The following is a 17,700-nucleotide window of genomic DNA, read 5'->3' as shown; positions in this document are numbered from 1 at the left end:
AAAATGATATCTAGTATTTAAATGGCAAATTATTAATATCTAAGCTTTCATCAGTCGTGATGCTGTTTTAGTCTGGGTGATTGATAAAATGTTATGTCGAATGTTACAATACAACACAAGAATGAAATTTGAAACAAATCCTAGAATGCTTTTAATCCCAAGTGGCGAATGAATTCTCCCATGTATGCAAGCATCAAGGTTTATGACATCATTGTGACATCACAAAATATTTTCAAAAGCCACATTGAATCCACATAGTTCCGCTAGTAAATCCTTTAAAACAGTTGAAAACCGCGAGGTACGTCAATATAAACCATAAAAATTTAACTAGTATGTATTGTTGGCAATAATTTTGATTCAAATCACATGAGACCACTGTCTTTATATAGGGAGTATCATTTTGCGATTTGCTTCAAGTTAAAATTGAAAGATGACTTCTTCTTGGGATCTAGTATATAGACATGTGTAAAGAGGAAAGAGGTTGTTACCAAAATCTAAAATTAATCGAAGTGATTCACGAGTCTTGCTGCACACTGACACAAATATATTTGTTTGACAAGAGGTCAGATGAAGCTTCCAGGAATACATTTTAGTTAGTGTGTGTGTTAGATAATACCGGTAGATAATGGACATGTTTAAATGCTGTAATAGATTGCTTTTCCTAATTTTTTTTACAAATAATGTAATACTACAACCACATTATCATCGAATTTTAACATCAAAGACACAATAACATATTGATCTTGAAAAATTAAAAAAAAAAGTTGAATAAAGGTCACAGCGTATGAAAAGTAAAAATCAATATGTCTGCACAACTATATAAACAACTGAATATTACAAGCCAAAACATAACACCATGGTTCTCAAAAAATATATTAAAAAATTAACCCTTCATACTCCAACGATTTGTGTCAAAATAGAGATAACTATATCGTAATATTATTAAATAAGTTTTCTTTGAATATTGAATACATTTTTGTTTTGGACATTTAAATTGATTTTTCATGTAGCAAAATCTCTGTAAAACCTTGCAGTGTTATCAAACAATTTAGTCATTTATTTTTTGTATGCCAGTGGTTTTAAACCTTTTTTCTTTCGTGACTCACTTTCGTTGCACAAAAATTTTATGGCCTATTAACTTTCTCATGCAAGAGAAAAACTACAAGAAAAGCAAAAAAAGTTTTCCACAAATATAATATACCCTTCTACTTTAATAGAAAAACAACCTCATTATTCTTTGATACTCCAAATTCTTCAATTAATAACTTTAGCTAATTATAATAGGTTTGTTGCCCACATGAGAATATTTCTGTGGGCCATGGCCCACTGGTTACACTGTTTGGTGAGTATCAACAAATCTCTATTCCGAATACATTAATATTTTTCGAATATATTCTGAACTGGGTCATGTTCTTCAAAAATCAATGTATATCCAACGAGTTTGAATTGAAAACATAGGAAAGTTGAAACAAACAATGATTTGAATGGCTCTCCATTTCTTTCAGTTTTCAGAAATGGAATGAAAGCCTCTTTGATCGGATTTTAATTGCCTGGCCCTGGTACAATAATTTTTTGAATGAAACTACTTCGCAATATTGGTAAACGCAAGAATTTAAAAAATCAAGAATGGTTAATTTTAATAGTCTCAAAAATTTGGTTAGTTTTGCCGGTGGCTTGAGAACAGGTGAAACACAAGATGTCTGACCTGTGATACCAATTATCAGATTAAGCTGATGAAATTGTAAACAAAATTGTTCAAATATTTATAATAAGTATCTAATTTCATTCAAATAAATTAAATGTGGAAAGTACATATTCACAGAGATACTGTTATACAAAATATCATGCTTACAAGCTTTTCAAGAATAATAGAACAATCAACAAAATAAACTATACTGTATAGTTCTTCAAATCAGATTAAGTTTCTTGTAGGCGTATATGACGTCAAACTTAAATATTACGTTCTTAGGTTACAGCCAATAAGAGAAATCGAATCGCCATATAACAATGTGCATAATGATAGAATCAATTTCCATCTCGATTCAAATAGGATTACAGCTTTCATATGATTGCTCAACAAATGTGTTAAATACTTATTGACGTCAATGGTGATTGGTCATTAATATGCAAAAGGTAATGGATTTTACACCTGGTTGCGTAGTCATTGATATAAATTTCAAGCTACAGACAAATGCTTTAGTGTAACAAATATTAAATTCTCAGAGGTATAAATATTTTACAATCTTCAAATCAATCTTACTAATATTTTCTGTAAAATGTTTAAAAAAATAACTTTTTTTCAAATTTTTCATCTAAAAGTAAGTCATTATCATGAACATCATACTGAATAAAAGCGAATTTGAAAATGACACAGACAATAGCAATTAAAGTCATGGAAAAACATCCCATATTAAAATTTCAAATTATGGTAAGTTTCAAGAATGCAACCAAATAATTACACCATAAACACAGATATCAGTGTGCGCAATTTATCTTGATATTGAAATAAGTATTTTGCGGAGTTTACAAATTACTGGTGCACCACCATAGAGAATAATGCCATTAGACAAAAGCTGTTTACGACAGGTTTATGATTGGCAGATAAATTTGCAAGTTTTCTTGAAATGACAATACATTATTGCTTGTTTGTCAAAGATACTGGTTCTGCTACCACAAGAAAAAAAGGCAAGTTAATTGAGCTCAATTTTATTATTCATGTCAGTTTTTTTTCGAACATAAGATTATTTATTTTCTTTCAAAAAGAGCGGTACGTTTGTTGCAGATAATTGCCACTTTCTCTCCTTTGGGACCAGACGCATGACGTCAAACGATGGCCAATTTGCCGGCATGACTGGATTATACAGATCAATTTCTGAAACCACATTAACACTTTCACCACCTCAACACCTATTTCATTCGAATACCATGGTTGGTACAACTAAACAACAATAATTATGGCCCACATAAAATGAATTCATTAACGAGAAATATTATCTACGATCCATGCATGATAGAACAATTATATTTTAAATACTATTTATAAGGAAATGTGACCAAAAGTTAATGAAGTGAATTAAAAGCGATTGCACAATAGAAAAAATGCAAGCTCCTGTGTTTACCTAGAAACCACATAAATAAATTTGCAAAATAATAATTCTGCATTAATTTTGCACTATCACAATAATGACTGACATTTCATGATATAGTAACCAAATAGATAAATGCACAGAGTGCAATCCTATAGAAGAATGGAAATATTGAATTACAATTCGATGGAATTAATAAAGTATAAAAAGCATAGGCCATAACAGGAAACCTTGGCGTATACCATCCACCTGAAAAACTCAATTTAACTACCTTTTTACTGAACTTAATTCAAAATATTTTACTTTGAATAGGTTATAAAGCACAGAATGCAATTATCTAAAAGAATAAAAAACTGAATTGGAAATCAATAGGATTTATAGATTACTCAAAGTATGAATGATAGCAGGAAATAGTATCTATCTGATAATCTTGAACACAACTACTCTTTGCTAACTTATTTCAAAATATCTCACTTCAAACATTTTATTAAATTAAGAAGAATCGTATTAATGAATTAGAAAAACCATGAATGATAACCAGGATCCTTGCAGTATACCGATTTATAGGAAAAACTAAACATGGATAGGCTACCTATTACTTGAGCTACAAAAAATTTGAAACGCAATTATTACTTTGTTAACTATGTAGAAACAAACATATCATTCATCATTATAACACTTGGAGAACAAAACAACACAAATTAACCCTCGTTTGAGAGCAGAATTACTTTCATACTTCTGACTGCGAAAGGAATGCCAAAGAAATGTGCAAGATAAAATAATATATTTTTTGATAACCCCAATTATAATATTATTCATTACTCGAAGGTTAGCTGAGATACTGATTTAAGAAAAACATGTTTGAGGGCATACGGGTTCAATGTATTAACATGCTAATGATAGTGCGCGAATTTTTGGTCATAATTATAGCATAGGTGCAGGGCATGATGAAACACAAGACAATTATTTGACAGACATGATTTTTCAAACACGAAAAGAACCAGGTTTCAAATATTCTAAAATCTAGTATCTAATTTAGTCGTATTCACTGCAGTAAAATTTTTATTCGCAAACTTGGATACTTTACATTTGATAGTCAAAAGTAGGCCTCGGTGATCTAATGGAAAATGTTGAAAATGGATATGGAATAAAACGATGTTCATCTTTCTATTCAACACAATTCAGGCGCTAGTTGGTCAAATTTTCCAGTAAATATTCGATGATCTTTTTTTAAAGTGTATTACTGTATTTAAAATAGCATAATATTCAGTTTTGGTCATCTTTGTTTCCGTAGTCACACAATTCCACAATTTTTTCCACAATAATTTTGTTGTTTTGTCACATTAAGGCGTGATAGAGCAGAAAAATATTGTGTTACTCGATAATGACCATTATTATTCAACTTATTTATCAATCGTTTGCTAAACTATATAATGAAATATCATTACCTTAGATAACTCATCCTTATTTATTTATGTTACAGAACATAAAAATTAACCCTCTTAAAATGACATTTCAAAAATGAATAATACACACCTTATAAACGCCCATCATAAAAGTATATTTCAGAGTACAATGAATTATCAAACTATTACAAACACCCATAATCATACCACATCAAATTGATTTTCAAATTATTACACCAATCTTATTCTTCAATTGATTAAGTTAACCAGTCTAGAATGTGAACTTGCCCATGATGCCTGGCAGTGTGGGATTGGAAATAAAAAAACTCTTTTTAGAATTTACAAAACTACAAAACCGATAGCCTATAGAAAATATTATGGAAATCGTTCTTAACAAAAAATGTAAATGAACAAAGACGAGGAAGGCGATACTCAAACACATGGATATGAAGGACTAATGACTGACCACAGTGCCAATTGAAAAAGAAAAATTTTGGATGAAATATCAGACTTTGGGACACACAGAAAATCTTTAAAAAAAAGTATTCAGCCAACTTAATTTTAAGTTCCTAAATTAACTCAAAGTTCTAAAAATTTGAAATTGATTGACCCAACAATCATGGAGAAAAACAACAAAAAGAATTTAGCGGAACAATCCATATTATGTCACTACATAACTAAAACATTCACAATGTTTTGTAGTAAAGTTAGGATTTACGTCAAATTTAGGAATAAATGAATTTTGTAATCTCAGACTATGAAGTCAAATGATTCCTGATTTCATATTATTTCTATCATTTTATAACAGTGTGATTACAGTAGGTAGAACCATAGTTTGGAAGAAAGTTATTTCTTGCACGTCTGTTATCTGTAGACTGTAGTAGCCTATGGAAAATATACCCACTTTGGTGAAATACTAGTGGGTAGGTAAGTATAAGTGAAATACTCAAACTTGTGGGTGAGTGGAATCCGAAAAAGCACTACGTTCCAATTCCTCTCGACCATAAGCACCTAGGAATAATAATTATGATATTTCATCACCACCAAGGGCAAAATTCGAATTACTCAAACTTGTGGGTGAGTGGAATCCGAAAAAGCACTACGTTCCAATTCCTCTCGACCATAAGCACCTAGGAATATTGATTATAATATTTCATCACCACCAAGGGCAAAATTCGAAAGCCAACCGCCTCGAAAATAATTTAAACTATGATATTTTTCAATAGATACAACCCATTTACTACCCACAATTATCATAAGAATTTAGAGCATGATAAGGACTATCAAATATTTTTAAAAAGGTTCAAAGTACAACAAGCAAACTATAATTACCCAATGTGACAGACAAGAGAGGATAAATCAGACGAATTAACAATGAAATATACTCAATACAGACATATTTATAATCAGATGTATACTTGAAACAATATAGGAATTCAATTGATATAGTCTGATCACTTGGACTATGAACTGCTTGAAAGTTGAAGAGAGATTAAGTACCCAAAGGTCATCATCTAAAACAAGTAACTGGTTGACTGTTCCGATATCAGACATAGACGAAGGCCGCGGTTTGCAATATGATTGATCCATTTTATCAAATAAATATTAAAATTTTATCCTTGAATGCAGAATACAATATAAATTGGATCCTGTTCAACAAAGTCAAGTTTGTTTTTTCCAACCAGTAAAAAATATCACAAGAGCTCGATTTATGAGAAAATAACAATTACAGTTTTACTGGGGAAGGAAAGTCGCGGGGAATCGAAGCAGGTTAACGAGCAGCGACACTCGAGGTTCTAATATTCAATTCAAAAAATAGGAAATTCTAGGTTTATAACTACTGATATTGACAGTGAGTAGTGTATGAATTATCCAACTAACACCGCTTATTAATAGAGATTATATATATTGATTAAAAAGCACACTGAAAGAAATATATATTTATAGGATTTGAGTTCGGAAATGAAAGAAAGTTTAAAAACAATGATTTGGATAGTTTTTAATTTTTTTTGCAATTTTCATAAATTTGTTGGATGTCACTTAGTCATACTGTGAGATATCAAATAAACGAAGCAAGTGTTTATCAAATGAAACTACTTTAAGTTCTTCCACAAATTAAAGCATTTGGAATAGGGAATACAATTAATTTCAAATCAATTTGAATATTTGATTATTTTGGTCCTCCTCATATGCCATTTACATACCATTGAAGCATATTTTATATGCATATTTATGGTACTCCCCTAGTGTGTGTACAAGGTTAACACTGTCTGTGTTAGCCAAGTGAATATACGTCCTTCCCATACGTTTCAGTCCCTTCACACAACTTGATGTAAAGTAGGCGAACAAAATTAGTTACCTCCATATTGATACACACACTTCTGAAACGTCCATATTATTATGTACCATGGCTCAGCAAACACTTTGCAAATATTGCAAATTACAATCTATACAAAATATCTGCAAAAATTACGAATCAGATGCAGAATAAACAATTATTTCCAAGAAACAAGCTGGTGAGATCGTTATGTAACATGGAATTACATGTCAGATGAGTGTATGTATACAGATTATGTAAACATTCCCGATAACAGACATGAACTGCATGACAGTTTGTTTCAATGTTTAAATAAATCGAAATTCTAACGTACAAAATAAGCGTTCTTGATCAAATAAAATCATTAATGCAGGAATTACATCCGATGAACTCTTGAAAAAATGGAAATTCATAAACCCCACAACTTTCACTAGGCAATTAGAGTCATAACGAATTGACACACAGACTATAAAATTGTGATATCAAGTGATCTCTTAGACTGGCTATCTTCAAAGCGAAACATCTTATTCGTAATCTAAAAATTTCAAAAGTTTGAAAAATTTATATGTTCACAATCACATCATTCAGGACAAAAAAAATATTACTAAATTTTAAAATGATTTAAAGTACCCAAAGTACCTTGCCTTCATTCACACTATTTAGGATAAATGGATTTCAACTTTGAAAATGGCAGTGTAAAAATTACCTTCAATGATTTATTATCATTACTATATAGTAGCCTACACAGGTGATAAGACAGACTACCACAATTTCCTCACAGCAACCTTCACCCACTTATCCTGAAATAGCTTTTGTTTATTATAAAAATAAAAACGCTATTTATAAAGAAGAATATGTTGATTGAGAAAACACAACCATGTGCATACTATAGCGGATATAGGCTATACATATTTAATAATATCAACAGAAATATTATTATTATTATGCATTACCCATAACAGATTATCAGAAAATTAAATAGGCATTTCTGAAATTTTCGATTTCAATTATACATTATGTAAATTTTCCTAGTTTCATTCAGAAAAAAAAAATGATTTAAAACATGAACTCTAGTCAGTACTCATGATTGGTTAAACGTTCAGGAAATGAGTAGTGTCATTCCTTTAGTTAAAAAGGTTAAAAGCATAGCATTTGCAGCAAACAATGAATGCTCTTGTAAAACGATTTTGTAGAACAACGAAATAAAACAGCTCTAAAAATTTTTACAATAACAAAATACTTTTTGGAGTTTGGTTCTAGTTGGAAATTATCAAAGTGAGTCAATTAAAAATCGATTTGTTGCAATCGTTTGGCAAAACCAAATAGAAAATGCCCATATTGTGCAAGATGCAGTATAAGATATAAACAAAAGATAACATGACTTGTTGAACATTAGTATTTTGGCATCACAAGAACTAGGATCTAGTCCAACAGGTTCTGATAATGGTATATAAAAAACTGCTATTATTTTATAGACGTGCATCTACTACATTCGCATTCGTCTTCCCAACTTTTTGTACTCCTGGGTGAGGTGGTAGGATTGCGATTTGTGTCAATAATCTTTAACCTGTGACCTTGACAACCTCGACACTAATAAGTCCAACGCTCTTTTAACTAATCATCACATCTTCACAGTCATACACAAATGGATTTTATACCACATTCAAAATAGTTTATCATTAGGAGAAGAGGACATAAACAAAATGATGCAATTTGAGTATTTGATTATTCGTGACCTCAATGAATATTCACTCCTGTTCACAGACAGTAAAGTATAACATGTATAAGCAAAAAGCCAGAAACACACAGGTAATACTAATTAAGAGGACATAATTACAAAAGCCATCTCACCCAGACATCTACTTTTGGTCCAACATATTCTTTTCCTTCAAATAATTCAGGAGCAGCATAAGGAGGACTTCCACACCATGTTGTTAGAAGTTCTTCTTTCGTGTAATAGTTTGCAAAACCAAAATCTAAACATGAATATTTTTTTGTATTAAAAATTGAAAGTAACAGATGATTTATTCTGTACCTGCAGATGTATGAATTTGAAATCTGGTGAGAACACCAAGATGAAACATGAGAGAAATTATGATCTGCTGTTGAAGTTGGGTGGTGCAAAGGGTGAAAGGTCAGTAGGATCTGGGCACCATTGAAGAGGATCTGAGAAATGACGGGAAGCCAGCAAAAAGCTCAGACCATACATAATGCTGGGAATAAATTAAGCAAAAAGTTTCATCGCACCATATACCGGAGTCTACACTTGCATTTGAAGGACTATGCTTTATAACCTTCAAGGCCCTTCCCTTTTTTTAATTTATATTATTCAACAACAGAAAAATTGCAAGATAAAATGAGAATTACCAGCAATCTTAATATTTTTCCCTGCATCCAGGAGCAAATTTTCAGCTTTCAGATCTCTGTGAACCACATGACGTGTATGACAGTAATAAACTGCAGCGACAATTTGTTTGAATTTTCCTCGAGCTTCCTCTTCTGTCATTCTACCATGCGCAACCAAGTGATCTGAAAGAAGAGAAACTTTTCCATCTCGAGTCACTCATAAAATCTGGGAACGTTCATGTCAAAAATTTAGTACAGTGTACTAAAAAAAACAGAACCTGGGTAAGAACATAGGCCTATTCTAGCAAGAACATAACTTTGTGTGAAGCCTCCTAAATTACTGAAACCTTTGGGTACAATCACACATGAACAACAGTTCAAATGTTTCAGTTTTCTCCATTTCTATTCGGTTTTCAAAAAATTTATGGGTTCAGATTTTTGAGTTGAATTCTAACTTTTAAATAGTTTCGATTATGAATAATAAGATATAACTGTAAAATTATGTTATGACTTATGAGCCCAATTTTTCCAAAATAAATCAGCAGTAATCATGATTTCGAAAAGAAAAAAATCAAAAATTTCACAATAATTTATTTTATCTGAAATATTGATTTTTCAATATTGTCTAAACACTACAAAAAGTCTCAATTACTAGTCACAAATGAGAAATGAGCCATGAGCCTCACAAAGCAAATGAGGTTAAATTTTTTCCCAGAGGAAATGGCCATAGTTTGCTTAATAACCAGAGTTAAATCTGAAATCCCTCAACTTGATACAACAACAGTCATTAGCAAAGCTAAGAATTCCACAACACCTCAAACATTAAATATTTGAAACCAACAAAGACAGTCATTTATCAATCTTGACAACACATTAGTGTTTATAATGAAACCACCGACTATCTTGATAAGTGGAATATAATTTCAATAGATATTATCACCAACAACTTTTGAAACTTGAAAAACCCACAAATCACAAATTATGCGAAAAAAACGCTAGTCTGTCTCACCATATTCAAATTTTTTTTATCTAATATGAAATATGAACTTATAGACCAGGTCACCAGTTTAAAATTCTCAGAACCGCAAACTAATAGATACATGGAGACAAATAGACTGTGTGGAATTTGTGAAACAGAACTTAATGCTTTTACATAGAATGATCACGAAGCTCAGACGAACCAATATGGGATATATGATGAATCGATAAACTCCGTAAAAACAGCTCCCAATATTAGTAACTTTGCAGTTGGAAGGGCTAATAATCATGGACACGACTTAGACATATGGATCGTTTTTGTAATCGTTTTTGTTGCATTGCTGAGACAAAATGTTTCTTGGAATGTTTATTGAAATAGTTTTACAGTAAATCAAAGAATGCACTCCAATTTTTTTGTTAAAACCCCTTTGGGCCCCTTTTCAATTTTGCTTATTCTAAAATATTGCATCAAAACATGAATTAATAACTCGACCCCCATGCCCATGATGAACACTGTGAATGATCTCTCGTTCGATGCCCAATTCAAAATAAAATTAATAAGTAAAACTGATAAAATAAAGAGTTTTCACAACAGAAAAAGTTAGAAAAATATATACAATTGGAAACTGGTCATTTTAAAAGTATGATGCTAAACTAAAGAAACCTTGCAGTTGCAGTATGCATAATAATGCAAAGCTGGAAATTGCAATAAATACTCACCGAATATCTCTCCATTACTTGCGTACTCAGTTACAAGGTAAAGCATCTTCTCTGATTCCATGACCTGAAAAGAAAAAAAAAATTAAATTAATAAATACTTCCATATATACAAATAAAATAAGTAGCCTACTTTACGAACAGGCGCATTTAATTTTAAAATAGTGTAAAATAAAGAGGAATAGACCAAGTTAGATTAAGAGATAGGTGAGGTTTTAGGGGGGCCTTTTCGCAGTGCGCAAATTTTCAATAATTAAAGAGAAGTACATAGAACACTCAACTATCAGAAAGATTGGGTTGACCTTTAACTGATGTACACCTGGTCTAGACAATAAAAATTGATTTTGCAACTTTATACAGATTGTTGATAGTTGACTGCTTCATTTCCTGTGTTAACCTGACTAATCAGAGCTGACTTCAAACTTCATACAGGTTAGGCCTATAATTATCTAGCATATTAGCATCTTTATATTCATGCTATGTGTGGAATGCTCAATTGAATTGTAGTAGCACATAACAAAAAAACACATTTATGAAACTGATACCACAATAACAAGCCAAACAATTAATCTGTAGTACAAAAGGTGAATTGATTACTAAGGGACATAAACTGTTATAGTATTTGTATCGCTTTAACACATCATAAACAAGTTACGTTACCCCTTATGGCCCTTAGATTAAATAAATTAACAAAATAATCCTTTTAGAAAATTAACTACCATAATTTAAGAATTTAGATTGCTGTAAAAACTGAAGGGAAAAAATAATATTTGTCTTGTGTAACATTTTTTTTATTTCTCATCATATTTGAGATTAAATTCAGTGTATAATTTGAGAATAATAGACAATTCAGCTATGGACTTTTCTAGATGATTTTCCCTAACATTATTTGAGAAATGATATATCGAATCATAAGTTCATTGGGAAAATTACACAAATTACAGAAGAACAGCAGAAGATACCAAATGATTGACTTTCCGAGTACAATGTAAATACGGTAAGTGAAAAATGTTTCCGAAAATGGGATATATAAATATATTGCAAATTGGACCACGTTCAAAATAGAACATGGTTCTCAATTTTTACAGTTACAGAAATTGAACGAAGATGTGTTTTGTCATACTGGCAGACTTCAACGGCTCAGAATGATAAATTTCCTCTAGAACTATCGAGAATTGAGAAAGTCAGATACACGGTAAATAATTTCGAATCGATTGAATTATTCATTATATTTGAGATACCCCTGATAAAACATATTCAAATGAATAAGGTATTGGAAGCGGGTAATACAATCAGGGAGTGATATCTCTCATCAGACTTTAGAAATGAGAAAAATATGAATCATAACATTCTTCTCATTAACATGTGTGACCTATCAGGAAGTGTCTGTTGCGACTCTCATTTCCTCTCACTGTGACATTTGCATTGTAGAGAAACAAAAGCTAAAGGGAATAGTCGGTATTTTACCGGTACATAAGGAAAAAGCTCAGATGTCAATCTATTTCATCCAGATTGTTAATAACAATAACACTTATAACACATCTAGATGATGTTACGATGTTCAAACCAATGTACGAGCGAACATTCAAATATATGTAAATTGATCATATTCTATACAGAGTAAATTTTTTATATTAAGAATGATTCAGAATATTTTTATGTCAAAAATGAAATTCCACAAACTGGTAATTGAAATATTATGCTGTTCAAATCATAACCACGCTTATTTACGGTAACTACTGCTAACCGCAAGAAAGCATAAAAATCAATTCGATATCCTAACTCTTCTATAAATACACTGATTTCTAGGTTGAATATATATTAAATAACCAGATCCTAATCCGAGAGAATACATAAAAAATTCTTAATCCAAAAATATTATTTAGATAGCATTCGAAAAAATATATCATTCGTTTTTAATAAAAGCAATTTATATTTATTACGACACAATGTGAATATGTGATATATAGCCTACAATACACATCAAATCAAAGAATATTATTTTTACATCTTCATTCCTTGAAATAGCATACGAATGATAAACATAATCAAGTGGTTGGTTTTATTTAGAATTAATGATATGTTTAATATTCTGTTTGTAGAAGGAAGAACAGAAAGGTCAAAATTCAAAAATAGTTTCAAAACCAGTTATCATGTAATGAATTGTATACTTCCTTGTTTGATATGTGACAGCAGCTAACAGTTTGCCTGAAAAACTAGTGAAAACACCAGGAGTTCTATTACAAATATCAGGAAGCATATGATTTACATATGATTCTATCTTCTATGTAAAAAAAGTGTTTTCTTTCAAATTGCAAAAAAATTAGATGAAATTTTTTGAATTGAGAAATTATGTAAAATGGAATAAAATATCATGTTTAAACTTGAACCATGGATGAATTTTATGGCAAAGACTGATACCATCCATAAACTTTTTCTCCAAGATACCAAGTGAGTTGTATTTTAATAGGTTGTGAAATTTGCGATTTGATTTTTTATGATAATGTCGCAGTATCAAATAATATAATATTTCCTAATCAAAACTAATGTAATGCAAAACAAAATTTTAAAGGCCACCTATTCCATTGAGAGTACCCCCTACTCAGGAATTTTATTTGTGCTGTGACTAACACTTGTTTATGGCAGCTCTTTCAGCTTCAGTTAAAGCAAAGGAATGTTTTATAGAAACCATATTAAAGACAAGTATTATAACAATCATATTTTAATAAAGGAGACATAGCCATCTATGACGTTTGAAGCAAAATTCCCAAGAGGAAATTTTTCAAATTTCAATTGTATTTTTGCCTATAGCAGGCCGGAGATGGCCCCTGATTGTTTTATTCATTTATAGCTTGATTAAAGTAAGAAAAGTATGTATGTTTATAGCTATGCGGTTTGAGTGTGGGTAGTGGGATTGGTGACTGGTGCACATAGCTATTCTCAATGGGTTCTTTACAAGGTAAAATTAATCTTTGCAAGGTTGCGTGCATACGTCACTGGTGCGCGTCAGAGTCATCGGGGATTTGGTGAACGGGATTAACGTGGTATTACGTTTAATTCAATTATTTAATTGACAGCTCTTAATTGAGTTATTACTAATGAGAGGACGCATGTGTAGGTAAAGGTATTCAGACCCATGTACCAAACAAACAACATGTTCGTAAAACCCCGTAATAATACCAAAATGAAAAGATGAATCTATTCTGAAGCAAGCGAGCTTCAACCAAACATACAATCAATGCACGCCGTGGTTGGAACACATTTTCTCCTGAAGGCAAAGCCATCAGAGGGCTATAATAATATTTGCGGGAATCCTGGCGTGTAGTTTGCTGACCATTGGTAATGGAGTAACAACCATCCATTGTGAGAATTGAGGACAACCTTGGTTACATTGTCTAGTTCTAAGTGAAGCAACGCTTTCTCGTGTAACTATTATCAACAAAATGTAACACGCAGCGAAATGCGCTAAAGTTACAGACTTGCCAGACCCAACCATCGGAGTTTGATAAAATCAAATTGTATACATGTATGCTATTACAATGACATCACGCTACCCTTATCTGATGGGCAGAGAGACGAGACAATGTTAGGTGTAGGGGTTGTTATATGGTCCCAATCGAAATTTGAATATACCCCCACGTAGCAGGCCGTCATATTTTACAGTAGGTCGGCGGCTAAAAAAATGCGCCCGATTTGGCGTCGGCACGATGCAAACTGTAGGAACGTTTCGGTGCGATTGCGGTCGCTCTGTATCAACATTTTATTCCGATTGATATCATGTGTGTGGCGAGTTACGATTATTATCAACATCAAATATTGGACGTTATCACTTTTCAATATTAATGAAGTTTAATGTCAAGATTCGATACGGCGGCGTAGTAGTCCATTCTCCTTTAAAACCTGTAATTTTTGGCGCGTGGATTAATGCTTATGCTTTGATTAAAAGATGTTTTCATGAAAAATATGCATTTTTTCCTCCGTCAATTCCTTTCTCATTTATTTTATCTATTGCGTGTTTTTATCGATATTCATTACTTGGAAAACCTTGGATGTTTGTTTGCATTCGCGGCTTGAACGATTCTTCGAAGCTCAAGTTTTAGGGTAAAGTTCGTGTTTTGAAAAATGAAGTACGGACTTCGTCGTTAGTTGAATAACACGATTTCATACGAAACGATAAGCGCGGTCCACGGGTCTCGATATTCATTATTTGGAAAACTTGGATAATTATTTGTTTTCATCGCTGAACGGCACTAATTATTTTATGTTTTAGCTCGTGGGAAAGTTCGTCTTCTGAAAAATGGAGCAACGGTTTTTCGCTGAATAACAAGATGTAAGAAGAGACAAGCGCCGTCTACGACTGAGAAAACAGCCAAAGAAATTGAGCAGATTTTAGGTCCTATATATTCTAACGTGAGTTGATCAATTCCAATTATAAAATGAAAATTTCCGAAATATTTCTTTGCTTGCATCGGATAACATACTCAAGTCGTTATGATGATTGATTAAATATTGTTAAATAACAAACATAAAAATAATTTTCGTGCGTATTCTGGACTTCAACTCATTATGCTCCGGACTGGCTTGGAGTAGGACCAAAGAAATGTACACTAATGTAACCGATCGTAACGGACACCATATCATACAAGCGAACGAAGTAAAGCAAAACCCACTATCTGAAGGTCATCGGAGTGCATGTCTCGAGACCTTTTCAAAATGATATCCACTATATCACTTAATTTAATAACAACAAACTTTACACGACGAATCATTATTGTCAGGCATGCCTTTTCTATGTTATTTGTTTTAACGTGTGTTGTTAGAATAGCACGAAAAAATAGGACAGTACGATTGCGTATCCGTATCAATAAGGTGGCAATGGTAACAGAAACTATAACTACAGTTCTTATTCGCTTAATATTGCCGAGTGGGTGTACGTCTGTACGATGAAGTCTAATTAATGAAAGCAGATACCCAAGCTCTTACAATAAATCACTTTACATTGTGCGGTGCTTTCCCACCCAGTACGTCACTAAAAATCGAAAGTTCACATTTATTGACTAAGTTTCATTGATCGATCGTTGAGAAAATTACGATAACGTATCAGATGGGGTACCTATTCGTTGTTCAATAACGCACCCAACTCTTGCCCATCACGATCGTTTACCGAATAGTATATCGTCTGCGGTCATGTCGGAGTTGATCGAATTTGTGTTTTGACAACAAGATAATCTTATAATCCATATAACATGGCGGTCTGGTATTCGGTACCTTGTCGCATATTAATCAAAATAACGTGGATGACTAAATGTCAAAATAAGGCAGTTCCATCAGAATATCGGATAAACATGCTTTTATCACAAATACCTGTATTGAATGCAACCATATACCAAATTCATATTTTAGCTAGCGGCGTTAACAAGGAAGCATGGAACTCAGCCGCGAGGTTGGCACAAATAGTTACCTAGTTCATAGTTCCTACATTCGGGTTCTAAGAAATACAAAATTTGAACCTATCAGACAGTTCAAACCGCTTACACAATTAATACATGTAATATATATGGATTAACAAAATGCCAAAAAGATGCGCCAATAAAAAAATATGACGTAAAAGCATGTGTAGTACAAGAATGACAAGAGCAATGAATGGCGGGTAAAAGAAAATGATTGAAATAGGGTACTTCCGTTGTCTATGTACCAGGGTAGGGTTAGGCCATAATTTCATTCTGATTTATGTGACATATAAAACAATCTTAATCGTGCAAAAAATGAAAAATTTGTTTTTGTTGACGATATATGGGGTTTTGAATTAGTTGTCCGTCAACAGAGCGATACGTTTGCATTTGCATAAAAGTCGACAACAAGAGTAAATCAGGCCCCTGGGGTGGTTACGGCATTAGGTGCCCAATTAGTCATTTATTAGGTTTCAGCCAATAGACGTTACGTGTGAACAACCCTGGGCGAAAGAAAATAAGCAACCCCCTTTCATTTGTTATTATATTTATATTTACTATTACGTCCTTCGTTCTAGAACTTGGCATTGTACTTAATGTCCCAAGTAAATGTACGCAAAACCAACCACAATATCTCGGAGAAAATCGCTATTGGAAAGACCACGATTCACAAATCATGTTTTCTATCAAAACGGATTAAAGGGAAATCAAAATAAACAATCAACAAAATAATAACAAACTTTCAAATGTCGTTTACTTGAGGTGATAATTGGCGTCTGGGGAGAATTTACGTGTGGAATTTACGCGTGGAAACTTAAACGCAGATATTCTAGTTGCAGCAATATTTTCGATAAATTGGTTTCGAGCACATTATCTTCTTTCCCAGATATTCTGCATTTAAATTATAAAAATTTCTAAATCGTCCATTTTGAATCAATGTTTATTCCACGCGGTAAAATTACATCTTTCAAACAAAAACCGATAAAACATTCCTTCCAGAAAAAAAGTGAAACTTCAGACACAGCTTGGGCCGTTCGCCCTATATGAAAATCGTTTTCCTCATACGTGAATTTCTTATCAAAAGACGCATCTAATCGTAAATGTCAGATCGTAACTTATCTAATCGTATCTTAATTCAATTTGAAATGCAATAAACAAGTATACAGATCATATTATACTCGCTATGAATTTTGACAGTTATATGGCAGAACATAGTCGGATTTGCACAAGTCTACTGATATTTGTTTGAATAATACGCATGTGACTTGCAACAAATGTGAAACAAATAATTACGAATTTTTATTATTTAAATTTTTCGCTCGTCAGTAAAACCAAGTTTCGAAACTCAATTATTAACAATATGATAATTAAAATAGATCTCTAATTTTTCATGTTATTCT

At 32.1% G+C, this 17,700-nt stretch overlaps 1 protein-coding gene across 1 annotated transcript in view; it reads right to left on the bottom strand.

Annotated features, from left to right (window-relative positions):
• The window catches only part of LOC120326923 (uncharacterized), a 64,807-nt gene that overhangs the window by 27,727 nt on the left and 19,380 nt on the right, over positions 1-17,700 (bottom strand). Inside the window, exons 3-5 of the mRNA XM_078111482.1 lie at positions 10,854-10,917; positions 9,177-9,338; positions 8,661-8,785 (exon numbers count right to left, since the gene is read on the bottom strand). Coding sequence (XP_077967608.1) covers positions 8,661-8,785; positions 9,177-9,338; positions 10,854-10,917 — 351 coding nt within the window. The remainder of the gene's footprint in view (positions 1-8,660; positions 8,786-9,176; positions 9,339-10,853; positions 10,918-17,700) is intronic.

This window comes from Styela clava, chromosome 4, assembly GCF_964204865.1.
Source record: "Styela clava chromosome 4, kaStyClav1.hap1.2, whole genome shotgun sequence".
Taxonomy (NCBI): domain Eukaryota; kingdom Metazoa; phylum Chordata; class Ascidiacea; order Stolidobranchia; family Styelidae; genus Styela; species Styela clava.
Note: the sequence above shows the minus strand (reverse complement) of the source record. Positions and strands in the feature narration are given on the sequence as shown.